Source organism: Tamandua tetradactyla, chromosome 8, assembly GCF_023851605.1.
Source record: "Tamandua tetradactyla isolate mTamTet1 chromosome 8, mTamTet1.pri, whole genome shotgun sequence".
NCBI lineage: Eukaryota > Metazoa > Chordata > Mammalia > Pilosa > Myrmecophagidae > Tamandua > Tamandua tetradactyla.
In genome coordinates, this window is record NC_135334.1 from 53,793,527 (window position 1) to 53,815,568 (window position 22,042).

The following is a 22,042-nucleotide window of genomic DNA, read 5'->3' on the forward strand; positions in this document are numbered from 1 at the left end:
ATTTAAGAAGTGAGGCTCATTGTGCACTCTGGAAGTATATACTCAAGATATCATGATTTTATGTACCTTCCTCAAAAATACTACAATATTCAAGCTTTCAGGTTTTATAAGCTGTAGGACTATCATTTTGATAAGATACTTCATTTAAATTTGAAGAATCACATTATATATAGTTTATATTTCCTGTGAAAATTGTAAGTAATCTCTGAGCCTACGAATCTGGACAATATACTACACTTTTTAATTTTGGAATATTTCTCATCACTTCCTGTCCAACCAAGTAAGGGTACATATACTACTTTTTTTCATGGTTGTACTTTGTTTTTGGAAAAATGTTCCAAAAAGGAAGATTATCATTGCATGTTAATTATGCTTCAATATTTATTTGAAATCCATAATCAAAATCTTAAAGACAGATTGGCTCTGCATTTACATGATCCAGCCTCCCCCATGCCTCATGCCTATCCTAGCTCTGCTGAGTCTAATCTATTGGCAAGAAAAGCAGGGACAGCTAATTGAGTACTTGCTGTGTGTCAAGGCATCCTAACAAGCTGCAGCAGATTCACTTCTTCCTTGTTGGTCCAGGCGGAGAGTGAGGCAGAGACTGAGCAAGTCACTGTCCTCAGTCACAGGGCTGGTCTGAGGCTGGGTGGAGATTTCCCCTTGGATCAGTTCTCAGCCCTGCGAGGCAGGGGGAACCCAGAGTCCTAGGGACGTAGGAGACGCCTTCCCTGCAGCAGCTCTGGTGGTGGGAACCTCAGAATTTCTGCAGGGGGATTTAGTTCCATGTTCATATAATCAGGGGCCACCGAGCCTCCTGAGTTACCTCACATCTGACATTCAGGGAAACCCTCAAAATCATCCTATTTCAAATGCAGTGAAAAAACAAATTGATTCATCTTATGCCCTCAAGCTCTACGGATTTTTGGTGCCTTGGGTCTGACATGTGGCTGCTAACTGCAGGTGGCCTTTAAAGTTGTATTTTAATGAATTAGAATAAAAATTCAATTCCTCAGTCATATTAGATGCATTTACATTTCAAGGCTCAGTGACCAAGGGTGCTGGTGACTGCAACACAAGGGGAAAACACCCTGTCTTAGCGTAAAGTGCTAGAGGACTTCATTGGAATTTGAGGAAAACCTTCACAAGCTTCCCTTGGATTTGCCTGGTCATTTTTTCATCCTTTTCTGTCCCTGGTGGGGTCTCTCTGTGCTGTTGGTTTTTACTAATTTCCTTACACATTGATTCATTCTATCTTCAAGTATTTCTTAAATGTTTCTCATATCCTAAGCTCTGTTCCATTTTTCAAATTGGGCTATGAACAAGACTGACATAGTCTTTCCCCTAGAAAGAAGGCCCAAATTCTGCTGTGAGTTTTTCAGGTGAAAGCATATATTGTTCTTCAAGTCATACTACAAGGGGCTCCATTCTGGTTCAGGGAACTGAGACCTGATGGTGGAAAAGGATTTAGCCATGAGAGAAGGGATAGAAGAACTCCAGAATGCTGCTCGCTTTTGATGACAAAAAGCTATTTGGGAGGACCAACCTCTATGCTTTCTCTTTTTCTTCCCCCAGTGAGTGGGCCAACAACCAAATCCACATCTCCAGCATGGCAGGCGAACAATGAACCACCTGTGTTCCCCTACCTCTATGCTTTTGCATGAAGCCATCTAGGTGAATTTCCATTTCCAAGTATTTTGTCACCTCCAGTCTTCTCAGAATGCCAATGAAAATATATATCCTATTCAATATGATAAAAAGAACAATTTTATTGATAAAACATATGTACATACTTAACATTATCACCACATTGAAAATAAATTCAATGATTATATCTTGTGAAGGTAAAATGAAGTTAAAGACAGTGAGGTAGAAATGATTTGTCTCATTCAAGATGTCACCAGGGCAGGAGCTCCCTCAGGCATTAGAATTCACCAAATGGGAGCCAATTCTCTTGCTCATTCCTAAGAAGGAAGGTGGGCTCATAGCCTATGAAAGGTCTGAGAGGGGAAGAGAAGAAGCATGAGAGGAAACTACAAATGAGGGAACTTTTGGCAACATTAACAAAGCTCAGTTTACCACACTCATAATCCAGGAACACCCCTATATGGCCATGAGGTCTCTGGACATATTGAGGTGACAATGGGGATGTGGAGAAGAGACTGAAATGATCTTCCACTTTGACACACAGAAGTAGAAAGATACCCTCGGAGTTAAGAAGCATGTTGTTTCTCTTTGTCCAGGAATCCTCACAAACTCCTATAATCCAATTATCAGAGTTGCTTACATCCACCTCCCAGTAATGTTTGCCAGAGGTGAAGATTTGAGCTCCCCAGGAAGGAACGTACTCTAAATCTGATGGATTGTGGGGCATATCTTGATAGTCAAGACTGAACTGCAGACGTCTCAGGTCTTCAAATAGAGGCATGTGATAACTGCCTAGCTTACGATCCAAGGTAATATACACTGCAATAGAAAGAAAACCATCAATTCAAAGAATAGAACTTAAATTTCTGAGGGGAAGTGCAGTGGTGACCTGGCACATGCTTACCAACCAGATCTTTGAAAATAAACAAATAAAAAAAATTAACTGATTTGTTATGTTTTCAGTGAATACTCACATGATGGCCAATTTTAAACTACAAACCATTATTAACTGCTCACATAAACTCACTTAATCTGTGGAAACTATACAATCTGCTTTCATAAGCCTCTCCCAGGTGTATCAAGTACACAACTTTATCATAAATGACTGTATGAAACATATCAGTGGAAATATAGATACAGATCAGCAAGGGCTTCTGGTCCATTTGCAGAACAAACAAATCCCTAATCACACAACTGGATGAAAGAAAACTCTAAGAATACGTCAAGAAATAGGACTATGCTAAGCTTTGCCTAGTTATCTTAACCAAGCCCAGCGAAAATTTGGAAGCTTATTCATAGATGCCAAGTAAGTAGCAAAATGCTTAGTTTCTCTAAGCCTTTCTATCAGCTGTCATAATAAAAACAACAATAAACATATATGAATTATATTTAAAAAATACTTGTTATTATTCACTGTTGTAAATAGTGACAACTTCGCATAAGATGTAAAGGCTTAATGTTTGAACAAGCAGATGTAAAATTAACTGAATATTCATTTGTGTTTTGTCTTAGACATTTCTCAGAATTGTCTGACTTTGGCACCATTAAAACAGAATCCACTGCCCATCCCAGTTTTGGTTCTTCTCTGCCCACTGGGGTCATCCTTCAGTTCTTATGGAGCCCTGTGTACATGAATCATTTTTTCAGTCTGCCTTGTGGTTATGCCTGTGATTTACAAACATATTTTTAGATTTTATTTCATCTTGTGATTTTTAAAATACATTCTTGAAAAATCAAATCTCTAGAAAAACTTTTTAAAAACAACATTAACATCCTTCAAAGAATATGACTACTGAAAAATAACTACAGTTCACAATTAAAAGCTGAAACGTTCTGAAAGAATATGCAGTTTTATATGGCGCATTGGAAAATTAAGAAATTATCGTAACATCCCTCCAGGAATTTTTCCCAAGAACCTTTGTTTATTTATTTATTTATTTAAATTCATTGCAATTGATCAGATTACAATGCTGTCTGCCATGTTTGTTTACCTGTTTGTTCTTGCCAGGTTTCAGTTAGCATTTTCTGAGTTATAGAGCTACTAATAAAGTTTTATGTATTTGCCTGCTTCCCGGTTCTGTGAAAGGAATTATACACGGCAATGAACAGAGATCATTCATGTGGGCCCACTCAATTTGCAAAACTTCTAGCTCCTCACCTGAGCGCTGCCTCTTACCTCGGAAGTAGTTGAGCCTTTCTGACATCCCACTGATGGCCCATGCTTCGAGCTCTGGGTTCACAGGCTGAGGCATGAGCAGATGCAAGGGCTCACTGCTCCAAGTAAAGAAAGACATACTTTTCAGACCCAAAGGTATCTTTGGCAGCCCACTGAAGACAATTTGACAGAATCCTCACTTCATGAATTCATGTCTTCCTCAGTTCCACAAGTGTCATTTTATTTTATAATCTGACTTTCCACTCAGTCCTGACAGAATATGTCATTTTAGCTAAAACTGTATGTTTCCTCCCTTCCTATTTCCCTCATTGAGTCATGAAGTGTTTCTCATTTAATTCCTAAAACGCAATAGGCATCAAATATTTGCAACATACCACCTGCTACATATGGAGCCTCAGCTATATATTATGTTCCTTTTTGATGATTCTCCCTTTCTCCTCTTCTCACTCTCCCTGCCCCTGAAATAATTTGCCTCTTCCACAGAAGACCTTGGATAACCTTTATATATTTAGGATTTTGAAAATTTGAAGCAGGAAAATGTGTTGTCTTCTTCTAACATCTATATAAAGCCTTGCAATGCAACTAAAATATTCTGTAACCCACACACCCACTTTCTCATGAGGACGGGGAACATAAAGCCTGGATGTCTTTTAGTAAAAGAAGGATAATTAAAGACAGTAAGTAACATCCCCCTAAATAATAAATACGGGTCCTCCTCAGCAGAAATAGCCTGATCACTGTTATGATTCCCACAGGTTGGAGATAAGGACAAACTTACGTTTTAAATATTTCTCCCAAATTCTGTAAAGAGAAAGAGAGGAATGCTCAGTTTTTATCACAAGATGGCTCTACTGTCCAGTATAGTCTAAGGGTGTGAGACTGGATTCGAATATGCCATCCCTCCACTTTCCTTCTTTGCATAAAAATCATTTGCCATTCCTCTTATCTACATAAGGATGAAACACTTTCTACAATAACATATACTTGATAAAATTTTATTCTTCATAAAACTTAAAGTCAGATGTTCTCAAAGTGAACAAATGATCAGGGAAAGGAGAGAACAGCAGGATTCACAGCAGTCTCCCGAATGTTCTCATAAGGTTTCATGGTGAAAATCTGAGTCTTTAAAGCAGAAAGAGAGAATAAGTTTTGCGACTTCTACATTTTCCACATACTGTCAAATCCAGGTACAAAATTTCATGATCTATTCACAAGCTGCTTTATTGCAGTTGGTCAGAAAGTATAGGTTTAGTAAAAAATATGAGAAGGAAATTTTTCCCAGCTGTATTCCTGTAACCTTCACACAGTTTTCCTTCTCCTGCCTAAGGCAAAACTACACCGAAGTCCACAGAACATACCAGAGGAGTAAATCCTGGTGCCACAGAGCCTGGAGAGGCAGAATCAGAAGTTTAGAAACTGTAAAGTAATGGAGGTCAAAGAAGAGCTAGACTTCAGCTGATACAAATGATTTCCAGGCAGACAGTAATTTAGTACCTGATATCCCTGCAGTAGCTCCAAGTTTGGTTTATGGCACAGCTTCTTCAGCTCCTCATATACTCTTCTTAAGTGTTGCCCTGTCTGCATCATTCTGGCTTCACTTTCCTTGAGTAGCTGGAAGACCACCTTGCCTACTATTTTCAGACCATCTAAATGGTTTTGCTTTTCTTTGTGGAGGTATTGAAACAGCTTTGGAAATTCAGCCCTGATCATCATTATCCGTTGATTCATGTAAACCTGCAGTGATATTGAGTTAATTAGTCATGTATTCAGGCTGATTTTTCTTCCTCTCCTTATATCTATTCTACTTCATCTCATGTCACTTACTGCTGTGCTACATTAAACTATATTCTTTCCCCATTTTAAGGAACCACAAGCTTTGTTTCCTACCTTTCTTCCTTCCTTTGCATTCAAAATTTATTTCCCTGCATGGTTACTTCCATCCCCTTTTATTCAAACTTCCACAATTTTGTGTAAAAAAAAAAATAGGAGTTTGAGACTGAATTTTATATTGTTTTATGTAATAGTTCAACATTTCCATATATGGTATGTGTATCAGAATCCATTCTCCTCAAGGCTCCTAAATCATCCTACCCACAAACTGACTATTCATATTCAGCGAAAATAAATAATGATTATTTCTTCAGGAATGTAGAGAACAGACATCTTTATAATTACTTCCATGTCCCAACTATCTGTGTTCTCACCAATACTTAGCTGTGATTAATTCTTACTACCCAAGGCTATGCCTGCCTCCTCTTTACTGGCTCCCCACACAGGCCTGTCTCCATAGAGATGTTATTCTCTAGATTAACATCTTCCAATATTATCTTCCCTCTCCCACCCTCCCTCTCCCCACTGCCTCCAGCCACCTCCCCCCACACCAAAGCCACGCCTTTCCTACCCTCTCTCCAAAACTCTCTCCCTCTAACTCCTTCTCATTTTTGTCTCTCTCTCTCTCTCTGCCATTCATTCAGTATTTTTCTCACTCTCTTCTGCTTCTTTCCAAAGAACCTTTCAACATGTACATGTATCTTTCATTATTCTGGAAAAAAAATCGAAACACCTTTGTCTTTATGTCTGCGTCCAGCTTCTGCACTACCACTTTTATCTCCAGCAAAGCCAGTTCTTGACTGAATGTTGACACTCACTGAGCCTATGTTTGCAATGTCCAATCATAAATGCCAACAAAGAACTTCCTTCTATGCCCTACTCTTGCCTGAAACTCACTTTGTAATTCACCAAGAGGCACCTTTTCCTAAATCCATATAATGTGATTCATTCCTACATTACTGTACTTCCCTTCCACATTTGACACTATTCACTACCTTCCATTTGCTCTCACTAAGAAAGATATTAATCCAGAGAATTGTAGGTTCACTCCCTTAGCTCCTTCAGATCTCTGACTAGAAGTGACCTTCACAATGAATCTTCCATGGCCATGATACATAAAACTATATTCCCTAAACCTGTACTCAATATACCCATTCTCTGCTTAATTTTTCATCTAAGCACATAACAAATGTGATGTATAAAGCTTACATTTTTATTTATAGAGTAATTCCTTCACTGGATTATAAAATCTTTGGGGGTAATGATTTGTTTCTGTTTTGTCTAATTCTGTATCTCCTTGTTGGGTTAGAACAGTGACTAACACATGGTAGGCCCATGATCAATATTTTTTAAGGGATTATTCATTATACAATTTACTCTAAATAATCAGAATTATTTTATGATTCTCCTTTGGCATTTTCATCCACGCATGTATATGTGGCTGTTTAAGGAGCTATTATTCTCTAATACCGTTTATATATCTCCCCCAGAAGTACTTGAGTTGCTTGAAAATAAGAATATATCTTAAGGTATGCCTTCAGTTTGAATACTCCATATTTCTTCATCAGCGAGTGATGAAATCCAAATCCCTTAGCAACTCATTCTCATTCCTGATCTGGCCATAATCTCATTTCTAGCCATACCTATCAGCATGGACTGCTTCATACTCCATGTGAATTATTTGCAAGTTCCAAACAGTGTTATGGTTTCTCTTTGTGTGTGTATGTATGTGTATGTGTGTGTGTGTGTGTGTGTGTGTGTGTGTGTGTTCTATTCATTTAGATTCTCTGCCATCAATGCCCATGGATTTCCAAATTCAAATTTCTATTTTATCCTCAGACTAATTTTGACTTCTTTGAGAAACTTTCATTAAGATTCAAAGATGCTAAGCTTCTGAAGAACCCTATTTTTAACCTAGTAACAACATCATTTCTTTCCATTTTGTGATAATGCATATTCTTGTGCCTATCGATATATTATGGGTTGCTGTTGCTTTATCCAGAAAACTGGAAAATCTTCAGTTAAATACTGAATTCAACAAGAAATTTTATACTAAAGGTCACACTACCCTGAAGAACAACATGTGGAACTCTTTTCTCTGATCACCCAAAAGGAAATTAAGATTGAATTCAAGTTCTTCCACTGTAAGGCACCATAATGTCTGTATGAAGCTGGTTCTAAGGAAATCAGGACCTCGTACTCACGTCCCATTCTTTGATTATGTTAGTCTCTTTGTTTAGATTTCTCTGATTTTTTTGTCTGTTTTCCCAGATAGTTCTCATTTGCATCAGGAGCTTCTCCTGTAAAAGAAGTAAAAATTTGAGCACTAGAGGAGCAAATATGGCAAATTTAAGTTATTCCAAAAAGAAAGATAGGGACAGACCATGAAACAAATAAGTAGGAAAGAAGTCAGTTTTTTTCTTTGCGAACCCCATTTGTTAAATCTGAGAAAACTATCAAACCTAAAAAAAAAAAAAAAAGAGGAAACTGGCATTGAAATTTTATGTAATCTGGTCACTCTCCAGAAGCAAATCTTGCTTCATACTTAATTTTGAAAGATGACCCCTCAGTTCTTTCTATGGAATTATTAAACCATACTGGCCAGTGTTTCTAAACCTGCTTTCATTAGAACAGGAGCATTATAGCACAGGTGTAGTAGCCAAGGATTGTCACTGAAAATAGGAATTTTTCTTCTTTGCCACAATGAGATACCATAACTTAAGTCTCATCAATATCATCATCAATCATCATTCTTCAGACAAATGGAAGGTAAGCTTTGGGAGAGAAGAGATGTTTATTTGCTTCACTGCTTTATACCCAGTCATTAGAACAGAGCCTGGCACAAGGAGTTCAGTAGTTTCATTTATTTACTGAATAGTAATCATCCGCATATTTTTCCCTCCTCATCTCTCAGTTGCAGGGTCCTCCTGACTTCAAAGTGCTTTCAGAAACATTACTTACCCTGTAGTCCTCGGCTGCCTCCTCTATTGGACAATGGACGTGGGCCACATGCTCTTGAGATTTAGAGCAGAGCAAACACAGAAAGCTCTTGTCAACTTCACAAAAGAAGGTCTTTATTGCTTGGTGTCTACCACAGTTTGGCATTGCAGAGGTCGACAATCGGCAGGACACTGCTCGTCTGATAGAAACTTGTTTCTTCAAAAAAAGATTAGATTTCAAATCCATTTGCTGTGATATTGCCCTGCATACAGGACAGCAAGTAGGAGTTTTGACATCTTCCCATAAGAGGCAGAGACAGGGCCTACAAAAGTTGTGCTGACAGCTAATGGTGACAGGGTCTATGAAGTAGTTTCTGCAGATGGGGCAGGTGAGCTCAATGCAAGAATACTGCAAGACATCAGAATCCATGTTTCTGAGGAAAATAAAAGGAAAGGGTCATTCCTTATCCTGGGCATGCGTTGGCCTTAAATCTTTCTCACTAATAAGCTTGTGCTTCTCTCACTAACATATCTGTTCACTATAGCAGGACAGGCTATGTTTGTATATGACTGATATAGACTGATGAGGCACGAAGAAAGTCCAATAGACTGCTAGTATGCATTTTTGTTAACTAACCTTTACTCCCACAGCACTACTTTTCACCTTTCTATTAGAATTCTAGTATTTTTATATTAGCTATCTTTACCACAAGGTCATAAAAATTAGTGGTCCTGGAGTCATACACAACTACAAATGGTGAACCCTATGTTTACCTCATCGAACAATCCAATTCTATCATGGTTTCCCCATTTCTTTTTTCTCTGTTTGGTTAGCATAGTGCATGAACCCCACTTCTGGACAATGAAACAAGAAATTAAGACTCTTAGAGAAGGTCTGTAAAAGGTTTTCTTATTCCAGAAGTGACACATGGAAGAAACACTTTATTTTACTCTGCCCCAGGTCATTGTTTGGGTGCAATAACTATTTGCATATTCATTTTATGGTCTCAGCATTAACTACTATAAGAACGAATGCCAATACTGTGTATACAACAAAGAGATGAAAAGAACATGGGTCCTAAATAATGCCATTTAGCACTTATTACTTAATGCTGCACAGGATCACTATTGCAAATAGAAGTGGGAGAAAAATCACCACTTTACAGATACCACAATAATAACTGAATAGAGCGAGAATGATTAAGGGGTGATAATATCACTAAGTCTATGGATAGTTAAACATTTTCTAAGTTTAATTGCAAATTCTTTCAATATATACGGTTATTAGATACCTCTTAGTCAAGTAATCAAATGGTGGCCACTGATCAACACCTCTGTAAAAAAGTTCCTAATTTACTTTTAGAATTGTAAATCCTAATGCATACATAGTAAGAATTAAAAAGAAAAGTACAAATAATGATTCCATTGAAGTAATAAAATATAGTCTTAAAAATGCCAAATTAATATCAAGGAAGCAAAAAAGTAAGGGAGGAAGCAAAAAAGTAAGGGAGAAAACAAACAAAAATAGAAAACAGTGTTAAGATTGTACATTTTCATTCAATTTTCTATATGATCACTAGTTACATGATATAAAAAATATTCAAATATTGAATATGTTGAAATATATAAAAATGATAATATGACACTTTGGGAATGAAGCTAAATAAGTGCTGGAAATTTTTAGCACTAAATGCACATTTTAGAAAAGAAGAAATATCTAAAATCAAGAATGTGAGATTCTGCCTTAAGCAACTAGAGAAAAATTAAATATAGAAGGAAGAAAATAAAATTTATAGCAGAAATCAATGGAAATGAACAGAAGTTTGAAAAGCAAGAGAGAAAATTATTGAATCTAAAATCAGACAAGGATAATACAACAGAAGTACATCCCGATATTCTTCATGAAAATAGTAGTAAAAATCCACAACAAAATATTAGCAAAATAAATCCAGCAATATGTAAAAAAGGTAGTACATTACATTGAAGTTTGCTTATTTGGGGAATATAAGGCTGTTCAATGTTTGAAACATAATCAATGTAGTTTACTTTGTGTACTTATAGAAGAAAAAACACATTGTTATATCAATAAATACAGAAAAAGAATTGAAAACAATCAACATTCATTCATTATAAAAATTAATTCATAAATTAGGAATAGAAGGGACCTTCCCTATGCAAAAAGGAATCTTACAAAAAACAAAACAAAAAAACTACAGCTACCGTTACACCTAATAGTGAAAGACTGAATTCTTTCCCTCTAATATCAGGAATAAGTCAAGATATCACCTCTTGTCACTCTTATCCACATTGCCTTGGAAATTCTAGCTAGTGAATTAAGGAAAGAAAAAGAAATAAAAGACTGAAAAGGATGAAATAAAAATGGATATGTTTACAGATGGCATGATTCTGATTGTATAAAATCCCAAAGAATCAGCTAAAAGTCTCAGAAATGATAAATGACTTTAACCATGTCACAGGACAACAAAAGGTCAATATGCAAATTCAATGTTTTCTTAAATGACAACAATAAAAAACTTAAATTTTAACTTAAAAATAATTTCCTATAGCTTCTCCAAAAGTGAAATAACTAGGTATAAAACAAAAAATGTGCAGAATCTCTATGGTGAAAAATATAAAACTCTGATAAAGTAAATAAAAAATATCTATATAAACAGAGACGGCATGCTCTCAGTTTGGACATCTAGAGACTGTTAAGATGCCAATCCTCTCCAATTTGACCTACAAATTCCATGAAATTCCAATCAAAATCTTTAAAAAAGCTTTTAGATTTAGACAAGTTGATTCTAAAAAATATTAGGAATGCAAAGCAATAAGACCAGCCAAAATAATCCTACAAGGTAAGAACATTTGATTTCAAGACTTACTATATATTTACAGTAATCAAGACAATGTAGTGTTAGCAAAGATAGGTCTATGGGTCATTAGACTCAAATAAAAAGTAGAGAATAGGCATGCACAAATAAATCAAATGTTTTTTTCACAAAAATGCAAAAATCCTTCCATGGAAAAAAGACAGTCTTAAATAAAACACCAAAATCACAGTCTATGAAAGACAAATTGATACATTTGACTTTATCAAAATCCAAAACTTTTACTCTCTGAAAGACACTGTTAAATGAATATAAAACCTAGCCTTAGGTTTTATCCCTAAGATATCCCTGAAGTTTGAGAAAATGCTCAATGAGAGGGTGGAGGTGTCACTGAGAAATTAGGATTTAATAAATGATTATGGCAACTGACTCATCATATAGATATTTCTTTTTTAGTTTGTATTATATCAGAATAGGCAGAAGGAAATACCTGAAATTGTTGAACTGTAATTCCATAGCCTTGATATTTGATAATGTCTGTATAATTATATAGCATTTATCATGTGACCATGTGATTGTAAAACCTTGTGACTGACACTCCCTTTATCTAGTGTATGGGTAGACGAGTAACAAAATAAAGACATGCATGAAAATAATAATAATATTATTAATATCAGGAATATAGGGAAAAATACTCATACATAAACTGTGGACAATAGTTATAGTACTACTTTATTAACCTTTCATCAATTGTAACAAATGTAACTACTATTAAAAAAATAGAATTACAAAAAACGTGTTATCAATTGTAACAATTTTCCATGCCAATGCAAGTGTTGGTGGCAGAGTGGTGCAAGGGAATCCTGTTTTTTATGCATGATTGCTCTGTAAATCCACAACTTTTTAAATATTTTTTTTAATTAAATAGCAAAAAAAAACCCATATTACTCTAATGTTGATTGACTGGTACAATTAACTTGTGAGTGAAAGCAATTTAGATAGCTAACCTGGAGGACTCAAATTTAGATCTTTCGAGATCTAGATAATTCAGACAATTTGGGGCAAGCTAGTTTTTTTCCTTAATTGTGCTGAGAGTGCTGTATGTCAATAATTTAAAATTTTGTCTGACAAGATTATATGAGGTCGGGGTGGGGGGGCTGTTTGCAAGGGTAGTTCAGTGGTAGAATTCTCGCCTGCCATGAGGGAGACCTGGGTTCTATTCCTGGCCCATGCACTTCCCAAAAGCAAACAAGCAAGCAAACAGAGAACCAAACAAAAATTCAACAAAGGGTGCTGCAATACTGGGATACTCACATAGAAAAAGAATGAAATGTGACCACACAAAACAGCATACAAAAAAAAAAGATTATATGAGATTGAAGTAACTTCAAATGTTATATGAAGTAAGCATCCAGTAATGGATCAGGGAGGGTTTATGTACAAACTATTCAGATGCATTGTCCTTTTTCAAATTATTTTTGTAGATTTTGCGTGAGTGTCACATTTACTTTATATTAACTTCTCAAATGTTTTTATTATTGCAATTAGTTCAATACTTTCAAGATCTTTTTGAACATATGATGCATGATGCTTACATTTAATGGAGAGAAGTATTTGGTTAAGGATGGCCAAAGGAGATGAATTTAAATTAGAGAATAACCTCAGAGCACAAATTTACAGTTATATTGTTTGCACCAACATCTTTTAATATTTCATTTTACTGTTTTTAAATTGCATGGCTATAAGGCCAAGAGTATTTTGGAAGAATGTGGGGACTGAAACTCTAGAATTCTAAGAGATGACTAAAATTGGCAATTTTGGCAAATCTACTTTACTTTTACAAAGTTTGTTCATCCATCCTGAAACTGTTCCTGACCCTCACTATCCATTCCTCCTCCTCCCATTTTTGTTTGGTCCTCAAATGACACTTTCCAAGTCCAGTGTAATGTTGAGAGGTGATTTATAAAGAATCCCAAACAACATCCTCAATGTGAGCAGTATATGTAGGTTTCCATATATAATGTAAGCTATACCTCACATAACAACACTCAAGCAGTTTTTAGAAGACCAAAAATGAATCTCTCTTTTTATATTAGAGTCATTAATGAACAAAAAGGTGAACATACATATTTAGAAATTCAAACTTTTAATTTTCATATTAAAGGACAATATTTATTCATATCCTACTTTTACATAAAAAATTGTCTGCAATTAGCTTACCATAGGTACAAATTTGCTCTCAATATTTGATAATAAAAATAAATGACACTTTAAAAACAATCAAAAACCTAGCCTTATTCCGTGAGAGAAATTTGCAAATGAGTAGCTGATAACACATATCCAGATATAAAATGAATACTTAAAAGTCAAAAATAAGAAAGCAAAGCCCAATTTTAATTGGCAAAAGATAAAAGCAGACATTTCACAAAGAAGATACATGGACAACAAATGAGCAAATGAAAAGATGCCCAACCATTAGTCATTAGACAGAAGCAAATTAATGCCAAAATGGCATGCAGCACCAAACTGATTAGAAAGGTTACAATCTCAAACATGACATTACCAAGTGCTGATGAGTACTCTGAGCAACAGGAACTCTCATTTATTGTTAGTGGGAATGCAAAATTTTATAGGCAGTTGGGAAGACAGTTTAGCATTTTTTTAAATAAACTTAAATAATTTCACTCCTGGGTATGTGCTTAAAGAAACTGAAAACACATGTTCACATAAAAACTTTTATATGGATGTTTATAGAGATTGATTCACAATCTCTCAAAACTGGAAGCAATCAAAATGTCCTTCAACAGGTAAATGGATAAACAACATGTAATACATCCATAACAAGAAATACTCTTCAATGATATAAAGGAATGATCTACTCATGTATGTAACAATATGGATGAATCTTGAATGTATGTTACTAGGTTAAAGTAGCCAGACTCAAAGGAGTGCATAGCTTAGGATTCCATTCATGTGACATTCTCAAAAAGGTAAGATGTGAGGGATGAAAAACAGAGCATTGGCTGTTAGGAATTACAGAAGCAGGGAGTGGTTTTCTGCGAAGGGACAAACGAGAGAATGTTCAGGGGGATGGGACTGCTCTGCTGTTTTATGTGGTGATGAATACATGACTCTTTATGCATTTTTCCAAAGTCACAGAGCTGTACATTACAAAGAGCAATCTTTGATACATGCAAATTAACAAAATCAAGTAGAATGTCAAAGAAAGTCAGGATGGAATTCATACTGTGACAAATGAATCTAACTCTATTACAAAGGTATTACATAAAGTGATTGAAAGGGTGCGGCTAGATACATTTGTAAAGCAGTATTTTGATTGGAAAATGTAAGATAAAGACAAAAAAAACCCAACTGTATTCTAGTTTGTAAATTTGTTTCTCAAAGTATGTGTGCTAATTATGAAGGAACTCAGGCAGAGTTCTCACCTGCCATGCTGGAGACCCAGGTTTGATTCCCAGTGCCTGCCTATGTGAAAAAAAATTATGAAGGAACTTCACATTTATATCAGGATTGAACAAATAAGTAAATACATAGAAAATGATGGAAGCCAGATTTCCTATGTCAGAGAAATATTTTATACATAAGTGATGGGATGGCTAGAGTGAACCCTATGTACTGGATTGGAATCTGAGACACAGTGTTAGTTACATCTAGCTTAAAATATGTACAAATAGATAAATACAGAAGTTATTATAGGTATGTGTATAGATGCATTAGTAAATATATATATATATATATATATATCTTTCCTAGTCCTATCTGTTAAGAGGTCCCAAAAGTAGTAATATATCAATAGCAATGATTTGAAACAGATCTTATATTGAAAATATCACTCTGTAATGAAAGGAACCAGGGAACTTTGAAGAAATGGTTCAGTCTCGAGTTTGAGGAAGGCAAATGCATGATGATGAGCCTACAGCACCTTACAATATGGTAAGGAAGGGCCAGATGGATGGATGGATGGAGATGGAGATAGAGATGGACAAAGAGAGAGAGAGAAAAGGAAAGAAAGAAAGAAGTAAAGAGAGGAAAGGCCTACCAGTCTGAAATAATTCCCAGTGGCACAAACTGCAATACTTTTAGCAACAAAAAAGAAAGGCAATTTTGGATTATCATCCAAAACATAAAATTTACTTGAATCTATATGTATGTAAATATATAATTGAATAAAACATAATTGATATAGGGCGGGCCATGGTGGCTCAGCAGGCAAGAATGCTCACCTGCCATGCCAGAGGACCTGGGTTCAATTCCCAGTACCTGCCCATGTGAAAAAAAAAAAGATAATTGATATAAACACACAACAATTTAGGGAGATGAGGCAAATACTGCTTACAGATAATATAGATAATTCTTGCCCCACCAGAAGGTTGAACATAATTCTCACTCACACACACACACACACAGTGCTAAGTGAGGAGTAGACTTGGTGACTCACTTCTAAATAATTAAGTAGGGAAAGGGAAACACTGTAACTTTATAGTGGAGAAGCCTTGCAAAAATGTTGACCTCAACAATGGCTGATTATATCTGCAGTTGGCTAAGAGGAGTGCCTCCAGCAATGAGTGATGCTTACTGTAATCAGCTGGAGGGTTAAAAGGAGAAGTTAGAACTGCTCAGAGCCAAAATAGACCCAGATGTTTGGACATGCAGAAAGGAAATGACCCAGGGGAAGTTGCTTGAAACCAGAAACAGGGAGAGGAAGTTAGCAGATGTCATCATGTGCCTTCCTATGTGACACAGGAACTTGGATAAAAGACGGTTGCCTTTCCTCCAAAGAACTGTAAATTTATAACTAAATAAATGTCCTTTATAAAAGCCAATCCAGTTCTGATATATTGCATTCTGGCAGCTTTAGCAAGTTAAAACACAACTAAATGCAGTATAGTACCCTGGCTTAGGTCCTGGAACAAAAAGAAGACTTTAATGGAGAAATTAATGAAAGCTAAATATATCTGGGAGTTTAGCTTATAGTAAGGCACAGTTTTGGTTCCTTAGTTTAAACAAACTACCATGGTAAGGTGAGATATCATTCATGGGGAAAGTTTGGTGAAATCAATCATATTTCTATATGCTAATAATATATTATTAAAAATCAAAAGTAAAATGTATCATTTGCAAAATCTTAAAGAAAAAGTAAGTAGTTAAGTAAAGATGTCAATTCTTTCCAAATTGATTATATATTTAATGCAATCCCAGCCTCAGCAGATGTACAAACTGATTTTAAAACTTTTTGTATAATAGCCAAATGATTTTTGAAAAAACTAATAAATTTGGAATTATGCAACCATATAGTAAGAAAGACTTACCAGAAGGCTTTGGTAATCAAGATGATGTGGTATCTGAGCAGGCCACGGTGGTTCAGCAGGCAGAGTTCCCACCTTCTGTGCTGGAGACCCAGGTTCAACTCCTGGTGCCTACCCATGCAAAAAAAAAATAATAGATGACGTGGTATCTGAATCAGATCACTGAAACAAGATCGGTCCTATAAGTAGACCCATGTATATACGACTAATTGATTTTTTAACAAAGCTGCAAAAGCAATTCAGTGGATAAGAGAGTGCCTTTCTGCAAATGGTGTTGGAACAGTTGGTCATGTGTGTGTAAAAATAATTATCTCTACCGAAACCTTATAAAAATTCATTCCTAATGAGCCACAGATAGACAAAATACTGGAGTAGAGGAACGGGGGAGTTGTTCATCTCCTACAGAGGACTGGGAGCAACTTCGGTCATTGGACGATAGTAGGGTGAGAGTGTGAGCATCTGTCCTTGGCACAACACCCCTTTAAGTGTAAACATTTTTGGCAAAAATGTTTCATTCGTATAGTCCCTGTACTTCACATGGTTTCTTAATTATCAAGGCAAGGCCAGGGCCTGTATCCATGAGAATGTTTCTGAGTGTAAGGTGAGGAAGTCTTGTCCTTGAAAGCCAAAGGTCCAGAAACCCACAGCTGATTGTGCACCGGGACATCGCCAGTGAGAGTGGCCAGAGGAGAGAGCGCACCCCAGAGAGAGGCTGCTCCATTTTCACTGTGCCTGCACCTCCCACACTCCAAAGGGAGAGTCAGGCTAGTTCCTGTGACTTCCCACTCCTCCTCATGACAGAGGGCTTTAATGCTGGCTCAGAGATATGTGACCTCTATGCTAAAATCTATTTTCCTCATTGACTATCCCCTGTGAGGAGCATAGGCCCTAACCTTGCCACAGGCCCTGACCCTGAAGCCATAAGCACCTCTCCGCTGACCCTTTGGACCATAATTTCTGTTGCTCCTTCTCCTCCAGTTCTCTGCCTGACCCAGTTCTCAGCACATGAGTCTGTCCCTACCCCCAGTACTGGGATTTGCCCTGGCTTTTCACTTTCACAACAAACATGAGCTGATTGTCTAAATATCCCAGAGCAGGAATTGGGGAATGCTGTTATCTGAGATGCACCAATAAGGGTGTGGAATCCTAAAGGAGGATACAAAACATGACACCTCCTAAAAAGTTCAATCAGGTCTCTGCAGTGTGAATCCATTTCAAGTAGCTGGAATTATGGTTCTTCTATACTGACTGACCCCAGAAACGTGTAAAGAAGGCATGTCTAATTGTTTAGTAGGGCAAAGAGCATTTAGGGTTATTTAATAGGAAGAGAGGAAGAACAGTGTAAAGTCCGGATAAAGGAATGGAGACAAGCGTAGGACAGGAGAAACATCAGAAGTGAAGTAGAGAAGAACTTAGAGAAAGGTGTCCAAAAAGGAGCTGTAGTTATAGAGATATCTTAACTCGACATCTTAAGTGACTGCATGGGGTACACAGTATTTGGGTAAAAAGAATTTCAGGCAGTGCCCAATCCAGTGAACACCGCTTGCTTTAACTCAGTGCACCAATGAACAGAAGGGAAAGATAATCCTTTATTGAAAGCATGAAAGTTGCAGAGAATATAGGATCTTGAGATTGTAGACAGCAAGTGAAGTTTCAAGTAATCAAGAAATCTCAAGTAGTTGCATTTCAAGCAATTGGCATGAAGGGGCCATTATTCATCAATACCCAAAATGAAAAAGACATGAGAGAATTATGTGCTTAAGACACAGGCTGAAGCTCAATTGTCTGTTTTGATTCCCAGATCCACTGCAAACCTGGCCAGCTACCTCAGGCATGTTTCTGGTGTTCCAATTTCCTCAACTGCATAACTACATTCCTACACTGAAGGTTGTCTATAAGCATCAAGTATATATGTATATATACATATACACACATCAGTTACTATCATCAAATATATGGACAAAAGGACAAGAAGGTAGAGACAGATCCACAGGGAACATGCTCAGGATTAAGACAAGACAGGAAGAGAGAGACACTTTGGAGGAAGTGAAAAAGAGAAAGCGGTCGAGAGAATCAGAAAATAGGTGGAGTGGCAGCAGAGAGAAAATGCAAATAGCAATAGGTGAAAGAGCCAAGGAAGCCCTTAGAAGCTTTTCAAAACTTTTAAACCTGTAATGAAAGAATCGTTTATAAAAAGGATTCTTTTGGATACAATCCAGAAGATTTCATCTGCTTCTCACTCTCAGGGGTCTAAGACCCCCATGGTTATAAGTCACAAAGGAGCAGATCTTATATATCACTGCCTAGATTTCTCCAACCTGGCTCATAGGGCATAGCAGAAAGTGACTAAAGGTTTCAGTGAAGGACTCATATTCTGGGATTTGGACTTTGGCCATTTGAACTTTCTTTTACTTGTCCCTCAATTTGTAGGATAGGAGCACAACACTATGTGAACAAACTCCCAAATGAATATCTACCAAAAGACTGTTCCACCAGGCTCCAGAACCTTGCTGTGGCTTTTCATAATAATTTCCAAGAATCACAGAAGTTGACAGCTTCCTCTCAAGGTGAGTGAGGCCAGGGAACGCTGCAAGTTGTGATCCTTGTGAATTCTGTATCAAGACTCAGGGACGGGAGAGATGTGGAAGTCAGTTCACATGACCTGGACTCCTTCCTGCCAAACACCCAGAGGGGCACACGACCAGGACTCAGCTTTCCTGTCCTTTAGTGATGTTCTAGGTGTGTCAGGTGTGCCTAACCGTGGCTCCCATAGATTAGGGCCTCAGAGATGTGGCCACCAGAGCGTGAGCACAACATTCCTAGGTGGACATTATGCCCCAGCTTGATTTTCTTGAAAATGGGTTCAAGGTTCTTAAACAAATAATAGCCTCTTAGGGATGTGGCAGAAATCACTGAAAGAACCAATGGCATGAATTGTCCTCCTTTGCTGATTCATATAAACAAACTCAATGAAAAAATGAAACAATCAGAATAACCATCTGTATTCATCCCCTTTAAGTCATTAAGTGAAACCTTTCTTCAATATTCACTTTTCCCTAGCCAAGCCCTTACCTCAAATCATATCGACAATTATACCAACTGTGAATATGTGATGGGCTCAGACAATAAAGCCTAAAAATCTTCAAATCAGTTCTCAGAACCACAAAATACAGACGGAAAGAAAAGTAAATCTTTAAAAATCCTGACTCTCACCCATCTTTAGGAAATGAACATATAAGCCTCCAGTTCATGCTATTTTGTCCCCAGAAATGACATCTTCTCTGGGACTACAAGGTCTTTAGAAGGGGTGGGAATCTAATTTTCTTCTCTCTCCTCTTATGCACACATGTTTTACACATGCCGACTTGAAGGGTTTTTCAAAGGTGTGAAATGGATTCCTGTGATTAGTGAAATGCATTTTAAAGCATAACTTAGTCCATAAAAATTGGACTCATTACATGTTTTTTACAAGTAAAATATAAAAAGTACAATTGATTACACACCATGAGGATCTTCTCTTCCCATCCTGCATAAAAGCATCTCCTCAGTCATTATTGTGGCTAATTTTCCCCCAACAGAACGTGATAATTAAAAGAAAATATGTACATAAATAGTATACTAAAGACAAGTTCTACATGTCAGGTTAAAGTAATTTAATTTGGATATTCTGTCTTTTACAAGTTTTTGTAAGTAGCAAAACTGTGTGTGTTCATAGATGTACAGGGAGAGTGGAGGTAGATGTATCTACTGCCCTTTGAACTGAACACAAGAAGCCTCTTTTGTTAATTCAAGTAAGGCCCAGGACCTGCCAGGGTGACTGGAGGGGACTCTTCAAGTGGAGAGGGCTGTTCTCGTTTCAGCTCAAGGTCCTTGAAGCCTCTCAGGATAATCGCTGCCCCTTTTGAAGTGATCATATGGTGAGGTTATTCCACATTAATAATGCTCATTGCACCTCAGCTCCATTGCTTCCCAAGCAAGGGTTTGAAATGAGGCTAGAACTTTGACAGAAGGTTACATTAAAGGCTCCTAAATGCTTTAGTGAAAGAAAAGCTAATAGTAAGTCGGACCCAGATAATCTGGTTTAACTAGCTCACTTTTTTCACCTTCCAGCTGGTGCGTCTCCTGAAGGAACCTCCGTTGTGAGATCCGGGCAGCCCCCACCACCTAGGGCTGGTCCTCTGTATCTCTACCCAGACTATGAAGATCCAGAAAGGGGAGGTGGGGAAGAAGGGGGAATATAAACGTCCTGCCCAGGTGTGCTGTGGTTCTTTCAGAACAAGCCAAAGCTGGTGCTTTAGCCTCTACTGCAGTTGCATCAGATCCACCTGCAAGGCTTGTTAATACCAATTGCTGGGCCCCACCCACAGAGATTCCTTTATGAATAATATTGCTATGAACATTTGCGTGCAAGTCTTTGGGTAGACATATGTTTTCATCTCTCATAGGTAGATTCCCAAGTGTTGAGTTATTTGGTATATATGTTTAATTCTTTAAGAATCTGCTAGACCATCTTTCAAAGTGGCTGAATTATTTTACCTAGCCATCATCAATCTATAAGAGTTCCAAATTTTCCACATCCTCATTGTCACTTAGAATTGTAAGTTTTTTTTTTATTTAAGCCATTGCATTCTTTAGTGTATGGCAGCATCTCATTGTAATTTTAACTTGCTTATATATTTATTACTAGTGACTGATAATGCTGAGCTTCCTTTTATGTTCTTAATTAAAATTCAAATATCTTCTTAATAATGTGTCTACTGAAGTCTTTTAAGGTTGCAGAAGTATTTCATTGGGTAGTCTGTTTTCTTTTTTAGAGTTGTGAGAGTTCTTCTGGATACAAGTCCTTTTTCAAATATATGCTTTCCAAATGTTTTCTTCTAGTCTTTGGTTTGCATTTTACTTTTATTCATGCCCATTTTGAAGAAAAATATTTTTAGTTTTGATGAATCTAATTTGTTTTTTTTTCTTTATGTTTCATATCTTTGGTGTCATAAGCATGAAATCTTTGCCTAACTTAAGGTCATTGAGATTTTATTCTATGATATCCTCTTGATGTTTTATAATTTTAGGCTAAGAAAAGTAGGCTTACTTTTATTTCAATCATCCATTTTGAGGTAATTTTTGTATTTGGAGTGACATAAGGTTGAGGTTTGATTTTTACATATGAATCCCAGCACCATTTACTGGAAAGACTTATCTTGCTCTCAATTGAATTAGTTTGTCATCTTAGTTGAAAACCAATTATTAATACATGTGTTCATCTATATCTGGACTCTAATTTGCTTCACTGAT

At 36.8% G+C, this 22,042-nt stretch overlaps 1 protein-coding gene and 1 pseudogene across 1 annotated transcript; one reads left to right on the forward strand and one right to left on the reverse strand.

Annotated features, from left to right (window-relative positions):
* Positions 1-22,042, forward strand: part of LOC143645099 (tripartite motif-containing protein 43-like) — a 601,918-nt pseudogene that overhangs the window by 91,427 nt on the left and 488,449 nt on the right.
* On the reverse strand, positions 1,925-9,022 carry LOC143643872 (tripartite motif-containing protein 77-like). The gene is made up of 6 exons (XM_077112330.1): positions 8,615-9,022; positions 7,858-7,953; positions 5,318-5,557; positions 4,598-4,614; positions 3,824-3,918; positions 1,925-2,466 (listed from the first exon to the last, which is right to left on the reverse strand). The coding sequence occupies exons 1-6, from the start codon at positions 9,020-9,022 to the stop codon at positions 1,925-1,927; spliced, it is 1,398 nt and encodes a 465-aa protein (XP_076968445.1).